A 19,157-nucleotide genomic window follows, 5' to 3' on the forward strand; every position below is an offset into this window, starting at 1 on the left:
GTGTCTGTCGCCCCATGCGAGTCTCTCTCCGTTTCTCTTTAAAGTGGGTGTGCTGTCGAGATCCACAGCCTCTCTCTCTCCACCAGTCCGTGTTAGAAACTCACAGCAGCCCTGCTGCACCCAGTCCTGGGGTTCAGAGCTCCCCTCAGTGAAGTTATTATTATTAATATTGCAATGATCAGGAGCCAGGAGTTTGAGCAGGGTTAGAAACTCACACTAGCCCTGCTGCTGCTGCTGCTGCACCCAGTCCTGGGGTTCAGAGCTCCCCTTGTTCACAGCAGAAGTGACCAGGAGGTTTCAGTGTATTCATGTATAAATGAATCGCTGCCCTGGCTCTCCTGGTTGGTGCAGATGGTCGAGGGCAGTCCCGACTCCCAGGAGCTCTGCTGCTCCTGCATTATCTCTTGTTGCCGGGTGTCTTGGGGCTGGTGGTGGAGGAGGAGGGTGAGGTGGTCTTCTTGGAGATGGTGGGTATCTTGGAGGGCTTGCCCCCCTTGCGGGACGCCCCTGAGGCGCTGGTCTCAGACACGTCGGAGCAGGCTGACTGTGTCTCCAGCAGGTCCAAGTCCGAGGCGTCGCTGCCCCTGCGGCTGCTCGCCCGGCTCCCTGCCTTGCTGCCCGCTCGGCTTGACGGCCGACTCAACGAGGAACCGGCGCGCTTCGACTCTACGGGAAACAACAAAGACATGAAGACACAGAGACACAGACACGCAGGCAGACAGACACAGACACACAGACACACGCAGACACACAGACACACAGACACACAGGCACACAGACACAGACACACAGAGACACAGACACACACAGACACAGACACGCAGACACGCAGGCACACAGACACACACACACACAGACACACACACACACACACACACACACACAGACACACACACACAGACAGACAGACACACACACACGCAGACACAGACACACGCAGACACACAGACACACGCCGGTTATAACTGTGCTTTCCACACACAATGACAAATAAAGCAGCTTCTTGAAAGCGAGCGTGCAGAGTTTACAAAACAAACTCTGTGTGGTTCTGATGACAGCCCTCCCCGCTGCAGCTGGAAAGAGGTTTACATGCAGGGTGTATATAATGAAGTGTCTCCTCTGAAGCAGCTGCACGAAGGGCTCCTGTTAGTAACGCTACAGCTGTGATTCACCCACGCTGTACAGAGCAGGCTGCTTGCACGCGATTATCTTAGTGTCTAGGAGAAGTGCACAAAACTTTTACAGACGCCTCTGTCATTGTATTAACTCTGATGAAATACTCTGAGTGTCAAACATAAAGCATAAAGTTTAGTTTTTTCTTCTGATCAGTACTCTGAACAAGCCGGTATCTTTAATGCAAGCGAGAAGTTCATAACAAGGGGGTTCCTGCGCTCTCACCACTGCGGTTGGATTTGGCACTCGTGGGGGTCCCCTGGTTCCCGTTCTCGCCTGTCAGGGAGCCGCGGCTGGAGTGGAAAGTGGGGCGCTTCAGCTTGGAGCCCGACGTCACCTAGGGGGGGGTTAGAGGGAGAGAGGGAGTGTTAGCGAGTCTGGATAGAGAGACTGCTGGGTGTTCTGGTTGGATTGTGAGTGGGTGGGTGTGTCTGTGTGCAATACATATTAATACACATGTATCTGTGTATAGTCCCCTTCACACAGTGGCATCCCTGAGTCCTGTACGAAGTTAAAGACGAAGCAATCAGTCCCTGGGTGAGAGTACACTAGTGAATCAGTCTGTCTGCGAGTCTCACAGAGCGTCAGGGGCTCTCAGGTATTTCAACTGTCCCTGAATCTTTCAAATCTTCCTGCAACCTTCCTTCTGCCTGCGTCCTGGTTTCCAAATGATATTAATATAAATCTCAGCTCAGCAGACGGTGCCCTGTTCTGAATGCTGTTCGTCCCTGTGTGTGTGTGTGTGTGTCAGTGTATTTGGATATTTGGGTGGTGATGCTCCCATGCGCTCATACTGTACCTCGGAGGGGGGCTGGTGGTCGGGGCAGCTCTGGCACTGAACTGGGGTGGAGCTTTTACTGTTAACCAGCCAGGGTTTGTCGTAACCACGAGAGTAAGTGTGTGGTGTCTGTGAAATGGAAAGGAGGGGTGATGCAGGGGGAGGAGAGGAGAGGAGAGAGAGGGGTGTAAGGAGAGGAGGGAGAGAGGAGAGGGATGTAGAGAGGAGGGGAGAGGGGAGAGGGGTCTCTCCTAGGAGAGAGGAGAGAGGGGTGTAAGGGGAGGAGGGAGAGAGGAGGAGAGGAGGAGGAGGAGGTGTACTCCGTCCCCTCCTCTGACCTCTGTCCTCCTCTCCGGGACATAGGAGGTGAGGAGTGTATGGTGAGGAGGGAGGGGAGAGGAGGAGAGGGGTGTCTCTCTCCTAGGGGCGGAGAGGAAAGTATCCCTCTCCCCACAGAGTGGTCTCACTACCTCCTCCTCTCCCACATTGGAGGAGGGAGAGAGGGGAGGGGAGTGTAAGGTGAGGAGGGAGAGGAGTGAGGGGAGGAGGGAGAGAGGAGAGGGGTGTAAGGGGAGGAGGGAGAGGAGTGTAAGGGGAGGAGGGAGAGGGGTGTAAGGGGAGGAGGGAGAGAGGAGAGGGGTGTAAGGGGAGGAGGGAGAGAGAAGGAGAGGAGTGTATGGTGAGGAGGGAGAGGAGGAGAGGGGTGTAAGGGGAGGAGGGAGAGGAGGAGAGGGTTGAGGACTTCCCATCCCCTCTCCTCCTCCGGGACAAAGAGGTGGGGTGAGGAGGGATGAGGAGGAGGTGAGAGGGGCGTCAATGAGGAGGGAGAGAGGAGGGGAGGGGTGTATGGTGAGGAGGGAGAGGAGGAGAGGGGTGTAAGGGGAGGAGGGAGAGGAGGAGAGGAGGTGGGAGAGGAGGGAGGAGGAGAGGGGTGTAAGGGGAGGAGGGAGAGGGGAGGGGTGTAAGAGGAGGGAGGAGGGAGAGGTGGAGAGGGGGAGGGAGGGAGAGGAGAGGAGAGGGGTGTAAGGGGAGGAGGGAGAGGAGGAGAGGGGTGTAAGGGGAGGAGGGAGAGGAGTGAGAGGGGAGGAGGGGGAGGGAGAGGGGTGTAAGGGGAGGAGGGAGAGGGGAGAGGGGTGTAAGGGGAGGAGGGAGAGAGGAGAGGGGTGTAAGGGGAGGGGGAAGAGGGGTGTAAGGGGAGGAGGGAGAGGGGTGTAAAGTGAGAAGGGAGAAGAAAAGGAGGGGATGAATTGAACATGATGGAATGTAGCAGAATGGAAGACGGGATGAGGTGGGACAGATGAAACAAAACAAACAAAAAATCCCCAAAAAGAAAAAAAACAAATCAAGAGATTAACCAGCACGAGAGTGAAATCATGAAACACAATGTAGACACAAAGAAATACAATAAATAAATCCAAACTAAAAACGAGCAACACAACAAGGGTTCACACAGTGTGAAACGCTGCAGTGTGGAACGCACACAGGACTGTGTCTGCGTGCAGTGCAGTGGTGCTCATGTGAAACGCTGCAGTGTTGAACGCACAGGACTGTGTCTGCGTGCAGTGCAGTGGTGCTCATGTGAAACGCTGCAGTGTTGAACGCACAGGACTGTGTCTGCGTGCAGTGCAGTGGTGCTCATGTGAAACGCTGCAGTGTGGAACGCACACAGGACTGTGTCTGCGTGCAGTGCAGTGGTGCTCATGTGAAACGCTGCAGTGTTGAACGCACAGGACTGTGTCTGCGTGCAGTGCAGTGGTGCTCATGTGAAACGCTGCAGTGTGGAACGCACACAGGACTGTGTCTGCGTGCAGTGCAGTGGTGCTCATGTGAAACGCTGCAGTGTTGAACGCACACAGGACTGTGTCTGCGTGCAGTGCAGTGGTGCTCATGTGAAACGCTGCAGTGTTGAACGCACACAGGACTGTGTCTGCGTGCAGTGCAGTGGTGCTCATGTGAAACGCTGCAGTGTGGAACGCACACAGGACTGTGTCTGCGTGCAGTGCAGTGGTGCTCATGTGAAACGCTGCAGTGTTGAACGCACAGGACTGTGTCTGCGTGCAGTGCAGTGGTGCTCATGTGAAACGCTGCAGTGTGGAACGCACACAGGACTGTGTCTGCGTGCAGTGCAGTGCTCATGTGAAACGCTGCATGTGAACGCACACAGGACTGTGTCTGCGTGCAGTGCAGTTGCTCATGTGAAACGCTGCGGTGTTGAACGCACAGGACTGTGTCTGCGTGCAGTGCAGTGGTGCTCATGTGAAACGCTGCAGTGTGGAACGCACACAGGACTGTGTCTGCGTGCAGTGCAGTGGTGCTCATGTGAAACGCTGCAGTGTTGAACGCACAGGACTGTGTCTGCGTGCAGTGCAGTGGTGCTCATGTGAAACGCTGCGGTGTTGAACGCACAGGACTGTGTCTGCGTGCAGTGCAGTGGTGCTCATGTGAAACGCTGCGGTGTTGAACGCACAGGACTGTGTCTGCGTGCAGTGCAGTGGTGCTCATGTGAAACGCTGCGGTGTTGAACGCACAGGACTGTGTCTGCGTGCAGTGCAGTGGTGCTCATGTGAAACGCTGCGGTGTTGAACGCACAGGACTGTGTCTGCGTGCAGTGCAGTGGTGCTCATGTGAAACGCTGCGGTGTTGAACGCACAGGACTGTGTCTGCGTGCAGTGCAGTGGTGCTCATGTGAAACGCTGCAGTGTTGAACGCACACAGGACTGTGTCTGCGTGCAGTGCAGTGGTGCTCATGTGAAACGCTGCGGTGTTGAACGCACAGGACTGTGTCTGCGTGCAGTGCAGTGGTGCTCATGTGAAACGCTGGGAGCGGGTGGGAGATGCAGCCCTGTACCCAGTGTCCGAGCTGCAGACTGTGTGCACAGTTTAAAGAATAACTGTGACAAACACACCAAGGCAGCTGATTGCAGTAGCTGCACAAAACAAACCTTTAAAATAACCACCATTTCACTTTCTCTCAACTTACACTCAATACAATAGAGCTCTTGCTCTTTCTCCAGCCCTCTCTGTGGGGGCTTACCAGCAGGAGAATTTCAACTGGCTCTGATCACTATACATTGAGCTCAGGGTGCAGTGTAAGATGCTGCAGATCTGTGCTGGTTCTGATCACTATACATTGAGCTCAGGGTGCAGTGTAAGATGCTGCAGATCTGTGCTGGTTCTGATCACTATACATTGAGCTCAGGGTGCAGTGTAAGATGCTGCAGATCTGTGCTGGTTCTGATCACTATACATTGAGCTCAGGGTGCAGTGTAAGATGCTGCAGATCTGTGCTGGTTCTGATCACTATACATTGAGCTCAGGGTGCAGTGTAAGATGCTGCAGATCTGTGCTGGTTCTGATCACTATACATTGAGCTCAGGGTGCAGTGTAAGATGCTGCAGATCTGTGCTGGTTCTGATCACTATACATTGAGCTCAGGGTGCAGTGTAAGATGCTGCAGATCTGTGCTGGTTCTGATCACTATACATTGTGCTCAGGGTGCAGTGTAAGATGCAAGGTCCCACTCTGGTCTCTCGTGGAACGGATATCTGCTCGTACGGTCTGTTCACTTACCCTGCTCCCGCTGGCGGGCGTTGCTGGGGACGATGGCACAGAGGTGCAGCTGTGGTTGCTCTGGCTGGCGCTGGAGCTGGAGCGGGTGGGAGATGCAGCCCGGGAAGAGGGCTTGGACTTGCGCCCCCGCGATCGGAACGCTGCCATGCCCTGCGACATTCCCTCGGGCAGAATGAACTTCTCACGCAGCTCCAGATTGGTGCGCCCGCGGGCTACAGAAATACAGACAGACAGAGATAAGTAAATACATAGAGACTGACACACACAGACAGACAGAGATAAGTAAATACATAGAGAGAGACAGACAGACTGACAGACACACGGATAAGTAAATACATAGAGACAGACAGATAGACAGATGTAACTACACCAATCAGGATTCAGATAATCCTGTTAGCCAATTTCTCGTTTTGCGTTTTCTTCCACTAAAATGGAGAGCGAATTACGAAAAGTTACAGAAAAAAAAAATAATAATAATAAAAGAAAAAACAGAAATGGAAGGCGACTTAAAAATAGGTCGATCATAACAGAAATATTCATTCTGTATTATTTTATACATATATATATATATATATATATATATATATATATATATATATATATATATATATATATATATATACACACTGAATGTCAAAATCATCTAGTGTCTGGCAACAAGACAGAGAAATTGCTAGACCAAAAAAACGAGAGCGCGCACGCGAGAGAGGCGAGTGCAGAGCACAGTAACAGTTGCTTTGTGTGTTAGCCTGGCAGCAGCACAGCACAGGAGGGTTACGCTCAGCCAGGCGCAGGAGACGAGCACCCTGAAAACAGAGACACGCAGGCAGGCAGGCGGACAGCAGCCAGGAAGGGGTTAACCTCTCTGCTCAGAGGAGGTGGGGGGGGGGGGGGGGGGTCAGCCGCTAAAACAACGTCAGTCTGCTACACAAAGCTACGGCGAGCTTCACAGATTAGTTTGAAAGCAGTGCCAGTTGCATGAAACAGCTGCGCTTGGTTTCACAGACCCCTATTAGAACGAGTCTTGGACTGCCCAGTGTTATTCTATAAAGGAGTCCAAGACTAGAGCTAAGACAGGGTCTGGGTACGAGTTTCATCCCTGCCTTAGTAGCTTTACCTGCCAGTACTGTGTTTATTAAGGCAATATCTATAGAGGTTACAGCGCTGTGGTCATTCCACCAGCCTCAGACAGACACAGCAGCGCGCCGCAGTGCGCCCAGCCTCAGACAGACACAGCAGCACGCCGCAGTGCGCCCAGCCTCAGACAGACACAGCAGCACGCCGCAGTGCGCCCAGCCTCAGACAGACACAGCAGCACGCCGCGGTGCGCCCAGCCTCAGACAGACACAGCAGCACGCCGCAGCCTGACAGACACAGCAGCGCGCCGCGGTGCGCCCAGCCTCAGACAGACACAGCAGCACGCCGCGGTGCGCCCAGCCTCAGACAGACACAGCAGCACGCCGCAGTGCGCCCAGCCTCAGACACAGCAGCACGCCGCGGTGCGCCCAGCCTCAGACAGACACAGCAGCACGCCGCAGTGCGCCCAGCCTCAGACAGACAGCAGCCTCAGACAGACACAGCAGCGCGCCGCAGTCAGACAGCCCAGCCTGCGCCCAGCCTCAGACAGACACAGCAGCGCGCCGCAGTGCGCCCAGCCTCAGACAGACACAGCAGCACGCCGCGGTGCGCCCAGCCTCAGACAGACACAGCAGCGCGCGCAGTGCGCCCAGCCTCAGACAGACACAGCAGCACGCCGCGGTGCGCCCAGCCTCAGACACAGCAGCACCTCAGCACAGCGCGCGCCGCGGTGCGCCCAGCCTCAGACACAGCAGCAGCCTCAGACACAGCAGCGCGCCGCAGTGTGCGCCGCAGTGCGCCCAGCCTCAGACAGACACAGCAGCGCGCCGCAGGCATGCGCTCGCTATTCTGTTACCAGCAGCACAAGTACATGCATGGAAAAGAAAGAGCGTTCAAATGTGAATCTAACCACCCAGTCGGGAAAACTTGGACCAAGCTCTGCTGGACCGGCTTTACCCCTTTCAGTACTGAAACGCCTTTATAGGCACACATGAGAAGAGCAGCACATTTTTCTTTGTTTTGGTAAATGGGACTTTAAAAGTCCCGTCAGCACTTTTACAAACCCTCCACGGCGCTAAGAGAAGGCACAAGGACCCTCGAGGGTTACCCACAATGACAATGGGGTGTTAATGCAAGCAGCCACAAGAGCAACTTGGACAACTGCAACAGCAACATACAAATTAACAGAAAAAAAAAACACTTCAATTAACAATCAATCCAAAAATATTATTTTAGCTTGTTTTTTTAATTTAGCTTTTTATTATTCTGTACAAGCCATAATAATAATAATAATAATAATAATAATAATAATAATAATAATAATGATAATAATAAATAAATTGTGTTGTGTGCATGTGAAAGCAACGCAGTAACAAAACTGAAGCCTGTGAGACACCCGAGCTGTGAAGCAGCCGCCATGCCGAGTGCAGTACCTGCCACCCTGCGCAGGGGGCGCTGTGCTGTGCTGAGCTGTTATAAGCAAGGTTTACAGAGTAGAGGTGAGGAAACTGCATCACAGCAGCAGACATTTTGGCTCTGGTTTCCTTGCAGTCTTCAGCACAGACGACCGGCCGCACTGGAGCCACAATGCTGCCAGTTTCACACCCTCCTCTCCTCTACTCCCCTTGGCGCTAGGTAGTGTGAGGCACCTACTGCTGTTAATAGCTTTTAGTATAGGTACCTCTGCAGCGGAAGTAGCCTGGAGTAACCGTCACTTGGGTTTAGAAAAACAGAACAGAACAGAGGGAAAACATGTGAAATACCTGCTGACAGAGCAGCACCACAGAAACACAACCTCATACCCTAGACAACAACAATCGCAAACAAACACAACCTCCCCGCCCACCCCAGACAACAACAACAAACACAACCTCCCGCCCCAGACAACAACAAACACAAACAAACAACCTCATACCCTAGACAACAACAATCGCAAACAAACACAACCTCCCCGCCCACCCCAGACAACAACAACAAACACAACCTCCCGCCCCAGACAACAACAAACACAAACACAACCTCCCGGCGCACCCCATTCCTGAAATACTGAAGACAAGGCAAAGGGATAGCAAAACATTACAAAGATCTAATATAACTTGAAGCTAGTTACTCTCAGAAACCTGTCACTTATCAACACAAAGTAACAAGGAGTGCTGTATAAAGTGTGTGTGCACTGTTTAACAATACATTATAAATAAATAAAACCAATAGCTCAGCACAGCTCAGCACTCAGATACAGAATCTAGCCAGCGAGGCAGAGAGAGCTAGAGGGGGAGGGAGACATCAAGACAGAGAGGGAGAGGGAGGGAGAGAGCGAGGGAGGGAGGGGAGACTGGCCTGCAATTGAGAAGCAGGAGTGAAGGATTTTATTCCTGTGGCAGTGAACTGGAGAGAAAGAAAACAGAAAGAGAGAGACAGAGAGAAACATAGCTGTAATCAGACGAGTGAGAGAACTGGCAAGAGAGAAACAGTTGTAGTCTGACGAGCAAAAGAACTGGCAAATGGGAGAGAGAAAGAGAGACAGGACAGCAGCTTTATTTCTTTCTTTTTCCTTCCTTGATTGGCTCCTTACAGATTTGTTCTTCAGCATTCAGAGAGATTCAGCAATTCATCCAGCAAAGCTGTTTGAAGCAGTCGAGGAGGGGGGGGTGGGGGTGGCAGGGGCAAAACAAACAGGGCAGCAGCAGGGAAGAAAGTTCCTACTAAATTAACAGGAACGAGCAGGGGGGTTCATGGTACAGTGCAATTACTGGAGCGGCTGCAGGTTCCCTGCACCTCTGTGGACTGAGGACAGCCCAGAGACACCCCAGTGTTCTCTTACCTCTGCAGGGGTCGTTCTTGACCAAGAACTCATCGAGAGCCATCCAGCCGCCCCCGACTCGCACCATCACCGTGCTGCGCAGGATCCTGACCAGTCGTAGCTGCTGAGAGTCTCCGAACTGAGGGAGCGACAAGAGAGAGGCAGGGTGAGCCCCCGAGCAAGCACACACACACACCAACACCAACACCCCGCGGCTTCGCTCGCCAGCCCTACGGGCCAAACACACCTGATTAGAGGCAGCCAGTCAGCATCCCTACTGTGCACATGCAGATCGAACGGCACAGCCATGCATTTCAATACTACTCATTACAACAAAAACAAAACCAGTCAACATGCATTGAGATCACCGGCATTCCAGGCAAGAGGAGTACGGGAGAAGAACAGTCCCAGGGCGAACCCCAGCACCTCCTTTTGTATTATTATTAAATTATCAAATAGGTATTAGAACAGTTCAAAATGAATCAAGGAAACACATTTCAAAATCCACATGAGCACAAAGCAGCTGCCTGATCAATATTATTAATATTGTTATTGCTGTGAACATGCTTGTATTGTATCAGAATCACACGTTAGATCAGAGATTCATTCGTTAAACAGGCTAATGGGAACCAACGCTTTAAAAAGAGATGGATTTTAAAAAGCATTTCCTAGAGTAACTGCGCTGCTCCCAAGACCGTTACCATCCCGGGAAGCGTCCCGCTCTCCACACTTAAACCACATGGATTCACACAGAGTTAAACATTCAAACACAGTCCAAACATCCCTCTTCTGCTACAGGACCGGATTCTCAAAGCGTTCAGCCTTTAATTCACTTTTAGAAAGAGGTGGAACATCTGTTACTATTACAAAATCAGACAGTTAAATTGTCTCTCTTGAGCAAAAAATCTCTCTCTCTCTCTCTCTCTCTCTCTCTCTCTATATATATTTTTTTTTTTCAAGGCCTCTTGTGTATTCTCAGTGTGATTTGTATCTCATTTTGCTAAATGAACATGGATTTAGTTTTTTTCTCTTAAAAAAAAAGGATTTAATTTAAGAATGAAGGAAACGCTTTGAAAATTTGTCAAGGCAAAAGCAAAAAAAAATAAATGGACTAACAATTCAGGTGAATGCCAACACAGAGTCACCTGGGACTGTGTGCGCCGTCTTTTGTTATTTTAAATTTTGAAATATCTATTTTTTAAAGCTTTGGTTATCCGACTCCCAATAATGCAATCCAGACCATTGCACCCCAAACAGCATCAAGCAAAACCCCTGAGGATAAAAACACACAGAGCCCTTTACCTGATTCCCCAGGAAGAACTAATCCGAGGAGAAGCCATACAAAACAAAACAGAAAAACAAGAGTGAAAGAACATTGAGGAGGAGGAGCAAGTAACGCCACACACGGAGACTCGGAGACACCGAGACGCTGAGACAGAGACGCCGAGACGCCGCACCGTGAAGCACAGCGCACAGCAGCGTCTGAGTAAGGAAGGGCATTATACAACAATGTGTGTGTGTCAGTGTGGTCTCTTTAGAAATACACTGTTCAGTCATTGTGTTACAAGAAACTTAACAAATGACAAACATTTACACAAGAAGCCTCTCAGTGACATTTGCTAAATCTCACACAGCGATCTAGCAATAATAGTAATCTGGCATTAATACAATCTAGCACTGATAGTAATCTGGCATTAATACAATCTAGCACTGACAGTAATCTGCCATTAATACAATCTAGCACTGATAGTAATCTGCCATTAATACAATCTAGCACTGATAGTAATCTGGCATTAATAGTTCTCAATAACTTTACATGCTTGTAATCCTAGCACACACCTGGATGAAACACCTCTCGCTCCCCCCTCTCTCACTCTCGCTCCCCCCTCTCTCACTCACCCGATACTTGTTCTCTCCGATCTGTTCCACTTGGAAGCGCTTTGCACACTTGCACTGCGCCACCTGCCTCGTCACCTACAGAGAGAGGAGAGGAGAGAGAGAGAGAGAGAGAGAGAGGAGAGACAGCTTTGCACACTGTGTGACAGAACGACTAGTTTTGAAAGAGACACGAGCGACAGAGTGCCACACGGCACACTGTGTGTGATCAGGGACGAGGGAGAGAGAGAGAGAGAGAGAGGACACAGAGGCACACTGTGTGTTTAAAACTTTCCTTACAAGACACTATAACGTTCTCAACTCTCAGCTCAACAGTTTCCACTATAAGCCTCGACCTCCACCCTATATTTGTATACAATACATATATAGAATTAATTATATTATAAAGACATTTCAGAGGGCTGGGTCTCATATATATAAAGACATTTCAGAGGGCTGGGTCTCATCGATATCAGGGTCTAGTGCTGTATATTATAAAGACATTTCAGAGGGCTGGATCTCATCACTATCAGGGTCTAGTGCTGTATATTATAAAGACATTTCAGAGGGCTGGATCTCATCAATATCAGGGTCTAGTGCTGTATATTATAAAGACATTTCAGAGGGCTGGATCTCATCGATATCAGGGTCTAGTGCTGTATATTATAAAGACATTTCAGAGGGCTGGATCTCATCAATATCAGGGTCTAGTGCTGTATATTATAAAGACATTTCAGAGGGCTGGATCTCATCAATATCAGGGTCTAGTGCTGTATATTATAAAGACATTTCAGAGGGCTGGATCTCATCAATATCAGGGTCTAGTGCTGTATATTATAAAGACATTTCAGAGGGCTGGATCTCATCAATATCAGGGTCTAGTGCTGTATATTATAAAGACATTTCAGAGGGCTGGATCTCATCAATATCAGGGTCTAGTGCTGTATATTATAAAGACATTTCAGAGGGCTGGATCTCATCAATATCAGGGTCTAGTGCTGTGTATTATAAAGACATTTCAGAGGGCTGGATCTCATCAATATCAGGGTCTAGTGCTGTATATTATAAAGACATTTCAGAGGGCTGGATCTCATCAATATCAGGGTCTAGTGCTGTATATTATAAAGACATTTCAGAGGGCTGGATCTCATCAATATCAGGGTCTAGTGCTGTATATTATAAAGACATTTCAGAGGGCTGGATCTCATCAATATCAGGGTCTAGTGCTGTATATTATAAAGACATTTCAGAGGGCTGGGTCTCATCAATATCAGTGTCTAGTGCTGTATATTATAAAGACATTTCAGAGGGCTGGATCTCATCACTATCAGGGTCTAGTGCTGTATATTATAAAGACATTTCAGAGGGCTGGATCTCATCAATATCAGGGTCTAGTGCTGTATATTATAAAGACATTTCAGAGGGCTGGATCTCATCAATATCAGGGTCTAGTGCTGTATATTATAAAGACATTTCAGAGGGCTGGATCTCATCAATATCAGGGTCTAGTGCTGTATATTATAAAGACATTTCAGAGGGCTGGATCTCATCAATATCAGGGTCTAGTGCTGTATATTATAAAGACATTTCAGAGGGCTGGATCTCATCAATATCAGGGTCTAGTGCTGTATATTATAAAGACATTTCAGAGGGCTGGATCTCATCGATATCAGGGTCTGCTATTATAGTGATTATTTAAGACTCTGTATTACAACAGTGATAATGGCATCGTGTCCTCGTGCTTCACTGGCTCTGCGGTGTCGTTGTTCGCTCGTAACGCGCCCCAGTAATGTGTGTACCTCGTCCTCGATCTTGTCCGCGTCGGTGGTGGGGCGGTAGGCGTCCTTGTTGGGGTGCAGAGCCGCCACAAACTCGTAGTAATCGATGTAGCCGTCGCCATCGCCGTCGAAGATATCCGCTACCGCCATCATCTCCAGCTTACTGGTGGGGAACTCTGAGAGAGGAGCAGCGCAGTTACAGCACACAGCCACCAGAGGGGGGGCTTCGGCTACAGCCAGCCTCACTTCACCAATGTACCCTCCTTCTACACTGGCTCTGCTCTTTCAACGCCCTGACACAGAAACAGTAAACACAATGGCCAGTACTGGGGGTGTCTTACTGGAGGCGAGGATCCCGTCGATGAACTCCTGCCTGGTGATCTTCCCGTCCTGGTCCTTGTCCATGCGTCTGAAGAAGTCCATCACCCGAGACTTCTTGTGGTTCATCCAGCGCATGTACTTCTTGCGCCACACGTCGAAGTCAAAGTTTGCAAACTCCTTGAGCTGCAACGAGACAACACACTTCACCCTTCAAACACAGACACAAATCTACTACACCCTTCAAACACACACACAGATCAGATCTACTTCAGCCCTCCCACACTTATATAAACGCTAAGACAGGTTTGTCTGCTTGTTGATTATACACTGCAATTCCTCCAGTTTCTGAGCTCTTTTGCGTGAAGGAGCGTCCTGACCAAGTTTTATCTCATCCACAACAGTGCTGAATGCAGACATGAACCCGTCCTTCCTGGGATCAATCACTGAATCACTGGAATGAAAAGAAAGGGGCCTTCAAGTGCACAAGTCTGTCGTTGAAATGTATTGTCTGTTGATATTTCCACTTCAGTATTTCGTCCCATCAGAGTGGTTCTTGAGAAACCCGTCCTGGCCCTGGCTGGATCTCTGCAGCGCTGGCTGGGTGTCTTACCTCCTCCAGCCTGTCGAGGGTGTCGTTGAGCTTGCGCTGCCGGTCCAGGGCAAGGAGCCACACCTGCTGCCAGCGAGCCGAGAGCTGAGTGACTCGAGGGCTTTTCAACTCCGACTGAGCAGAGAGCTGCAGGGGGCTGGGGGAGTGAGACAGGGCCTTGCCTGCAGAGAGGGAGAGGGAGAGAGGGCTACAGACTTGATTGATAATGATTTTGATGTAGGAGAGAGTGGTGGTGTGTGCGTGCGGTGTGCGTGTGTGCGCGTGTGTGTGTGTGCGTGTGCGTGCACTCACGAGCGCGGGATTTCTCCGCCAGGCTCAGGGATGAAGGTCCCGCTGTCTTCCTCTTGTATGTTTTGGTCACTTTGTCAACGTCGGGCTGCTTCCGAGTCATCTCCTCCATGAACGACTGACGAGAGGGGGAGAGAGGGAATGAGGAAAGAAAGGACAGCACAGTGAAGACCCGGGATACACTGTTAGCACAAAGCAACTTTAAAAGCGTCAAAGTGTCAGAAATACTGAAACCAAAACCAGAAACACAGCGCGGTAAAGCAGTCAGAAACACAGCGCGGTAATGCAGTCAGAAACACAGCGCGGTAAAGCAGTCAGAAACACAGCGCGGTAAAGCAGTCAGAAACACAGCGCGGTAAAGCAGTCAGAAACACAGCGCGGTAAAGCAGTCAGAAACACAGCGCGGTAATGCAGTCAGAAACACAGCGCGGTAAAGCAGTCAGAAACACAGCGCGGTAAAGCAGTCAGAAACACAGCGCGGTAAAGCAGTCAGAAACACAGCGCGGTAAAGCAGTCAGAAACACAGCGCGGTAAAGCAGTCAGAAACACAGCGCGGTAAAGCAGTCAGAAACACAGCGCGGTAAAGCAGTCAGAAACACAGCGCGGTAATGCAGTCAGAAACACAGCGCGGTAAAGCAGTCAGAAACACAGCGCGGTAAAGCAGTCAGAAACACAGCGCGGTAAAGCAGTCAGAAACACAGCGCGGTAAAGCAGTCAGAAACACAGCGCGGTAATGCAGTCAGAAACACAGCGCGGTAATGCAGTCAGAAACACAGCGCGGTAATGCAGTCAGAAACACAGCGCGGTAATGCAGTCAGAAACACAGCGCGGTAAAGCAGTCAGAAACACAGCGCGGTAATGCAGTCAGAAATACTGAAAGAAACGTAAGAAATTAAAAATGGCAAATCTTTCTGACAGAGTGAAGTCAGTGTTGACCAATCACACCCACCTGGTGCTCTGCGATTCGCTCCTTGACCAGCTCGATGTTCTGTGGGAGGGGCTCCTGGTCCCTCTGGATCAGGGTGGTCTCTGCCCACTGTAGCCATGACAACAGCTGGTCCAGTAGCTCTGCGTTGTTGACCAGTTCAGCCAGTGCTGTCTCCAGTCTCTGCTGGTGCTGCTTCGCCCAGGTCATGACCTGGCAGGGGGAGAGAGGGGACAATGACAACCACACTGATTCAGCCAGCCCTCTCTCCTGCAGGTAGAGTACATCTACTGCTGTCTCTACAGCTTGTATCTCACATACTGTACAGGGGTAGTGATGCTCTCTTCCCTATCCCTCCCTCCCTTCTCTCAGTGTTAGATGGTGGTGATGGTGTCGGATGGCACACTGTCTGTACCTCCCCTCTCCCCTCTCTCCTCTCCCTCACCTCTTCAAAGCGAGCTCTGATGATTGTGATCCAGTGTTTGATGGTGGTGATGCAGTCGGGGTGGCACACTGTCAGAATCTCCTCTCCCATCCCGGCAGCCTTGTTCACGTCAACACGTTTCTCCTCGACGTTCTTCATGAACTCCTGCGTGGCATGGACACACACACACACGTTAGTGCATTTATTAATTGCTATTATTCACAGGCCAATAAGGCTCTGTGGGGGGTATGATAAAGCTACTGCTTATATTATGAAGCTAGTGTTGGGTGCTGCCTCTCACCTTGTGCAGGTCGATGAGGCTCTGCAGCATGTCTCTCTCGTCTGGAAGGAGCCCTCGGAACCGCAGGGTCTGCTCTGCCTCCGACAGCCACTCGAGCAGCTGCTGAACTGCAGCCCTGAACTCCTCCGCCTGAGGAGAGCGAGGGGTTAATACTGTACCACCACTCACAGGGCAGAGCGCGAGGGGTTAATACTGTACCACCACTCACAGGGCAGAGAGCGAGGGGTTAATACTGTACCACCACTCACAGGGCAGAGAGCGAGGGGTTAATACTGTGCCACCACTCACAGGGCAGAGAGCGAGGGGTTAATACTGTACCACCACTCACAGGGCAGAGAGCGAGGGGTTAATACTGTACCAGCACTCACAGGGCAGAGAGTGAGGGGTTAATACTGCCCCCCCCCCCCCCCCCTCCCCCTCCCCCTCCCCCCCCTCCCAGTCTCTCACCTGTTTGAGAGCCTGCTCCAGCCTGCTCTGCTTGATCACAGACAGTTTGCACACAGCGTCCCAGCGGGCGGTCAGCTCCTGCAGCTGCACTTTGACCCAGGTGGTGTCGTCTCTGGCCGTGTCGATGAGCTCTCTGGCGGATCTCTTCAGAGCCTGGACGCTGCCTGTGCGCTTCCCCAGCTCCTTCTGGAACACCTGCAAAAACGAAATCATGTTCCACAACTTTGCAGAGGTCCAGGGATTACAGGTTCCTATTAATTGGGGTGAAGTGTTGGGGTTCAGGGGTTCAGGCGCTGACCTTGTGTGCGTCCAGCAGGTTGCTGACCAGGTCCACATCTCCGTGCACAGGCTGCTCCTCGCTGAGCTGAGGCTCGACCCGGTACAGCCAGTCCACCAGCGCCTGCAGGGCGTCCGCAAACTGACCCGAGAACAACAGGGCCTCCTCCAGCTTGTGCTGCCTGAGAGAGACCCAGAACACAGAGAGATATCTACTGAGAGCGTCGCGGAGACTGGAGGGTACGTGGAGCGGGATACGCAAAGGAAGCACGTCTGTGACAGAGACGCACTGCGATGAACCGTCTGATCACACACAGATCTGATTCCACACAGTCTCCCTCCCTCCCTCCTCATGTCCAGCTCTCCTCCTCCCTGTACTCACCTCTCTGCTGATTCCCACACAGTCTCCCCTCCCTCCTCATGTCCAGCTCTCCCCCTCCTTGTCCTCACCTCTCCACTGATTTCCCGCACACTGTGTCCCACTTGTCCCGGACCTCCCCCAGCAGGTTGTCCAGTCTCTGCCGGTCCTCTGGCTGGCTCGCCTTGTCCTTCATGGAGCGTCCCGACCGGGCTGTGGTGTCGTACACGGGCTGCTTCCCTCCGAGGGTCTTCTGGAACTCCTGCAGAGAGAGAGGAGGGGGTGAGAGAGAGAGAGAGAGAGAGAACGGTTTAAATCCTATCCAAAGGCTTTAAAAGCCTTCTGCGTTTGTGTGTGCATCAGTGCCAGGTTTACCTTGTGCTGGCTCAGCTGCAGTTTGATCTTGTCGGGATCGTTGGAGATCTCGAGCTCCGAGTTGAGCTGCTTCTCTGCCTCATCCAGCCAGTCACTGAGCTTCCTCCAGGCCTCGTGGAACTGAGACAGAGAGAGAGAGAGAAGAGGAATTAAAACACAAGAAACACACAAATAAAACAGCAGCTGTGCCCCCCTGTCCTGCCAGCACTGCAACACTTTCTTCCCCTCTTGCTTGGCTCCACTGCATGCATTTTCCAGCCCTCTCTTCCCTCCCTGCTTGGCTGTCCTGAAGGCATCCTCCGCCCCCATCTCCTCCCCTCTCTCCCTCCTCTCCTCTGTACCTGCTTGGCTCTCTTGCGCGCCTCGTCCAGCGCCCGGCCCCTCTCCAGGGATCTCTGCACCACCTTCTCCCAGCGGCCCTGCACACTCAGCAGCAGGTTCTTGATGAGCACCACGTCCTGCTTCTGGCTCGAGAACTTGAGCTGCACGCCGGCCTTGTCCAGGGCCAGGATCTGATCACGGTGCGTGTTCACCTCATTCACAAACACCTGGGGCAAGGCAGGAGAGGAGAGGAGAGAGGACAAGAGAGGAGACAGGATTAATGACAGGTACACGCAATTGCTGACAGAGGCTGGATGGCTCTTGCCAGGCATCACACAGCTATTGACGTTGACACACACGCCCTGACAGTCCAGGTGGCTCTTGTCAGACTCCAGGCTCACCTTGTGTTCGTCAATCTGGAAGAGCACTGTGTCCAGCAGGAGGCTGGGAGGCTGGGCCAGGTTCAGGACCTGCTCCACCTGTGTCAGCCAGTTAATGAAGTCCTGCAGGGAGCTCTGGAAACCAGTGGCAAGAGACAGGGCCTCTTCCAGCTTCCCCTGTGAGAGCGAGGGAGAGGGGGAGTGTTAACACAGACCTGCAGAGCGCTCTAGTGAGGAAAGAGATTGCTACCACTCCACACTGCCGCGCACTTCACTTCACTCGACTACGAAAAGGAAGCAGTGACAGAACTAGATGTCAGATATAAAGTAACAGCTCACAGATGAGTGTAGAAATAACCCCAAAAACACAAACAACAGGGCGCTGTGATGCCCGGCCCGTACCTTCCTCTCCTCCACCTTGCTGCGCAGCGCCTCCCACTTGTGCTGCAGCAGGGTTAGGTTCTGCTCAGTGTTGGACCCAGCCCCCGGGTCCTCTCTGCTCAGCAGCATGCGGTGCCCCTTATCCAGCAGGGAGAGGTACAGCTCCTCCCGGACAGCGAACTGGGACTGCAGCTCCTGAGAGGCACAGAGACAGAGGATCAGCGTGGAGCTCTACTGCTGGGTGGCTGTATCGTCAGGTTGTATAGCTGGCTGTATCACAGTGTGGCGCTGTCTGCTTGTATCGCTGCCTGCTTGTTCTCACCATGTGTTGCTGCAGCTGCTCCCTGGCTGTCTCTGGCAGGCCTCCAGTGGGCTTGGAGGTGGCGAGCTGGCTCTCACAGCGCCGGAGCCACTGCAGGAAATCCTCCACTTCTCCATGGAAACCTTCAGCCTGCAGAGAGAGGGAGGCATGGATGGAGAGAGGGTGGAATTGTGAAACAGAGAGGGAGAGAGACAGAGAGATGGACACAGAGAGACAGATGGAGCCTGGCCTCACCTGTAGCAGGGCTGCCTCCAGCTGGTCCTGCCTCTCCTGAGTCCTGAGCAGCACTGCCTCCCAGCTGCTGTTGAGGTGCTGTAGCCTCTGCTTGAGGTGGCTGGCCTCGTCCCCGGCGCTGGACTCCTGCAGCTCGCGACCCG

General features: G+C 51.8%; 1 protein-coding gene across 2 annotated transcripts in view; it reads right to left on the reverse strand.

Annotated features, from left to right (window-relative positions):
* Window positions 1–190: 190 nt before the first annotated feature.
* Window positions 191–19,157, reverse strand: part of LOC121303446 (microtubule-actin cross-linking factor 1, isoforms 1/2/3/5-like) — a 69,461-nt gene continuing 50,494 nt past the window's right edge. For both annotated transcript variants that reach the window (XM_041234161.1, XM_041234160.1), the window contains 16 exons: window positions 16,368–16,562; window positions 15,921–16,049; window positions 15,641–15,784; window positions 15,220–15,408; window positions 14,274–14,388; window positions 13,983–14,143; window positions 13,393–13,555; window positions 13,073–13,227; window positions 11,298–11,372; window positions 10,701–10,718; window positions 9,420–9,537; window positions 8,280–8,312; window positions 5,522–5,733; window positions 1,973–2,080; window positions 1,399–1,510; window positions 191–666 (listed from right to left, as the gene is read on the reverse strand). In XM_041234161.1, the coding sequence (XP_041090095.1) occupies window positions 398–666; window positions 1,399–1,510; window positions 1,973–2,080; window positions 5,522–5,733; window positions 8,280–8,312; window positions 9,420–9,537; window positions 10,701–10,718; window positions 11,298–11,372; window positions 13,073–13,227; window positions 13,393–13,555; window positions 13,983–14,143; window positions 14,274–14,388; window positions 15,220–15,408; window positions 15,641–15,784; window positions 15,921–16,049; window positions 16,368–16,562 (2,196 nt within the window). In that variant the 3' untranslated portion in view covers window positions 191–397. The remainder of the gene's footprint in view (window positions 667–1,398; window positions 1,511–1,972; window positions 2,081–5,521; window positions 5,734–8,279; window positions 8,313–9,419; window positions 9,538–10,700; window positions 10,719–11,297; window positions 11,373–13,072; window positions 13,228–13,392; window positions 13,556–13,982; window positions 14,144–14,273; window positions 14,389–15,219; window positions 15,409–15,640; window positions 15,785–15,920; window positions 16,050–16,367; window positions 16,563–19,157) is intronic.

This window comes from Polyodon spathula, chromosome 32, assembly GCF_017654505.1.
Source record: "Polyodon spathula isolate WHYD16114869_AA chromosome 32, ASM1765450v1, whole genome shotgun sequence".
Taxonomy (NCBI): domain Eukaryota; kingdom Metazoa; phylum Chordata; class Actinopteri; order Acipenseriformes; family Polyodontidae; genus Polyodon; species Polyodon spathula.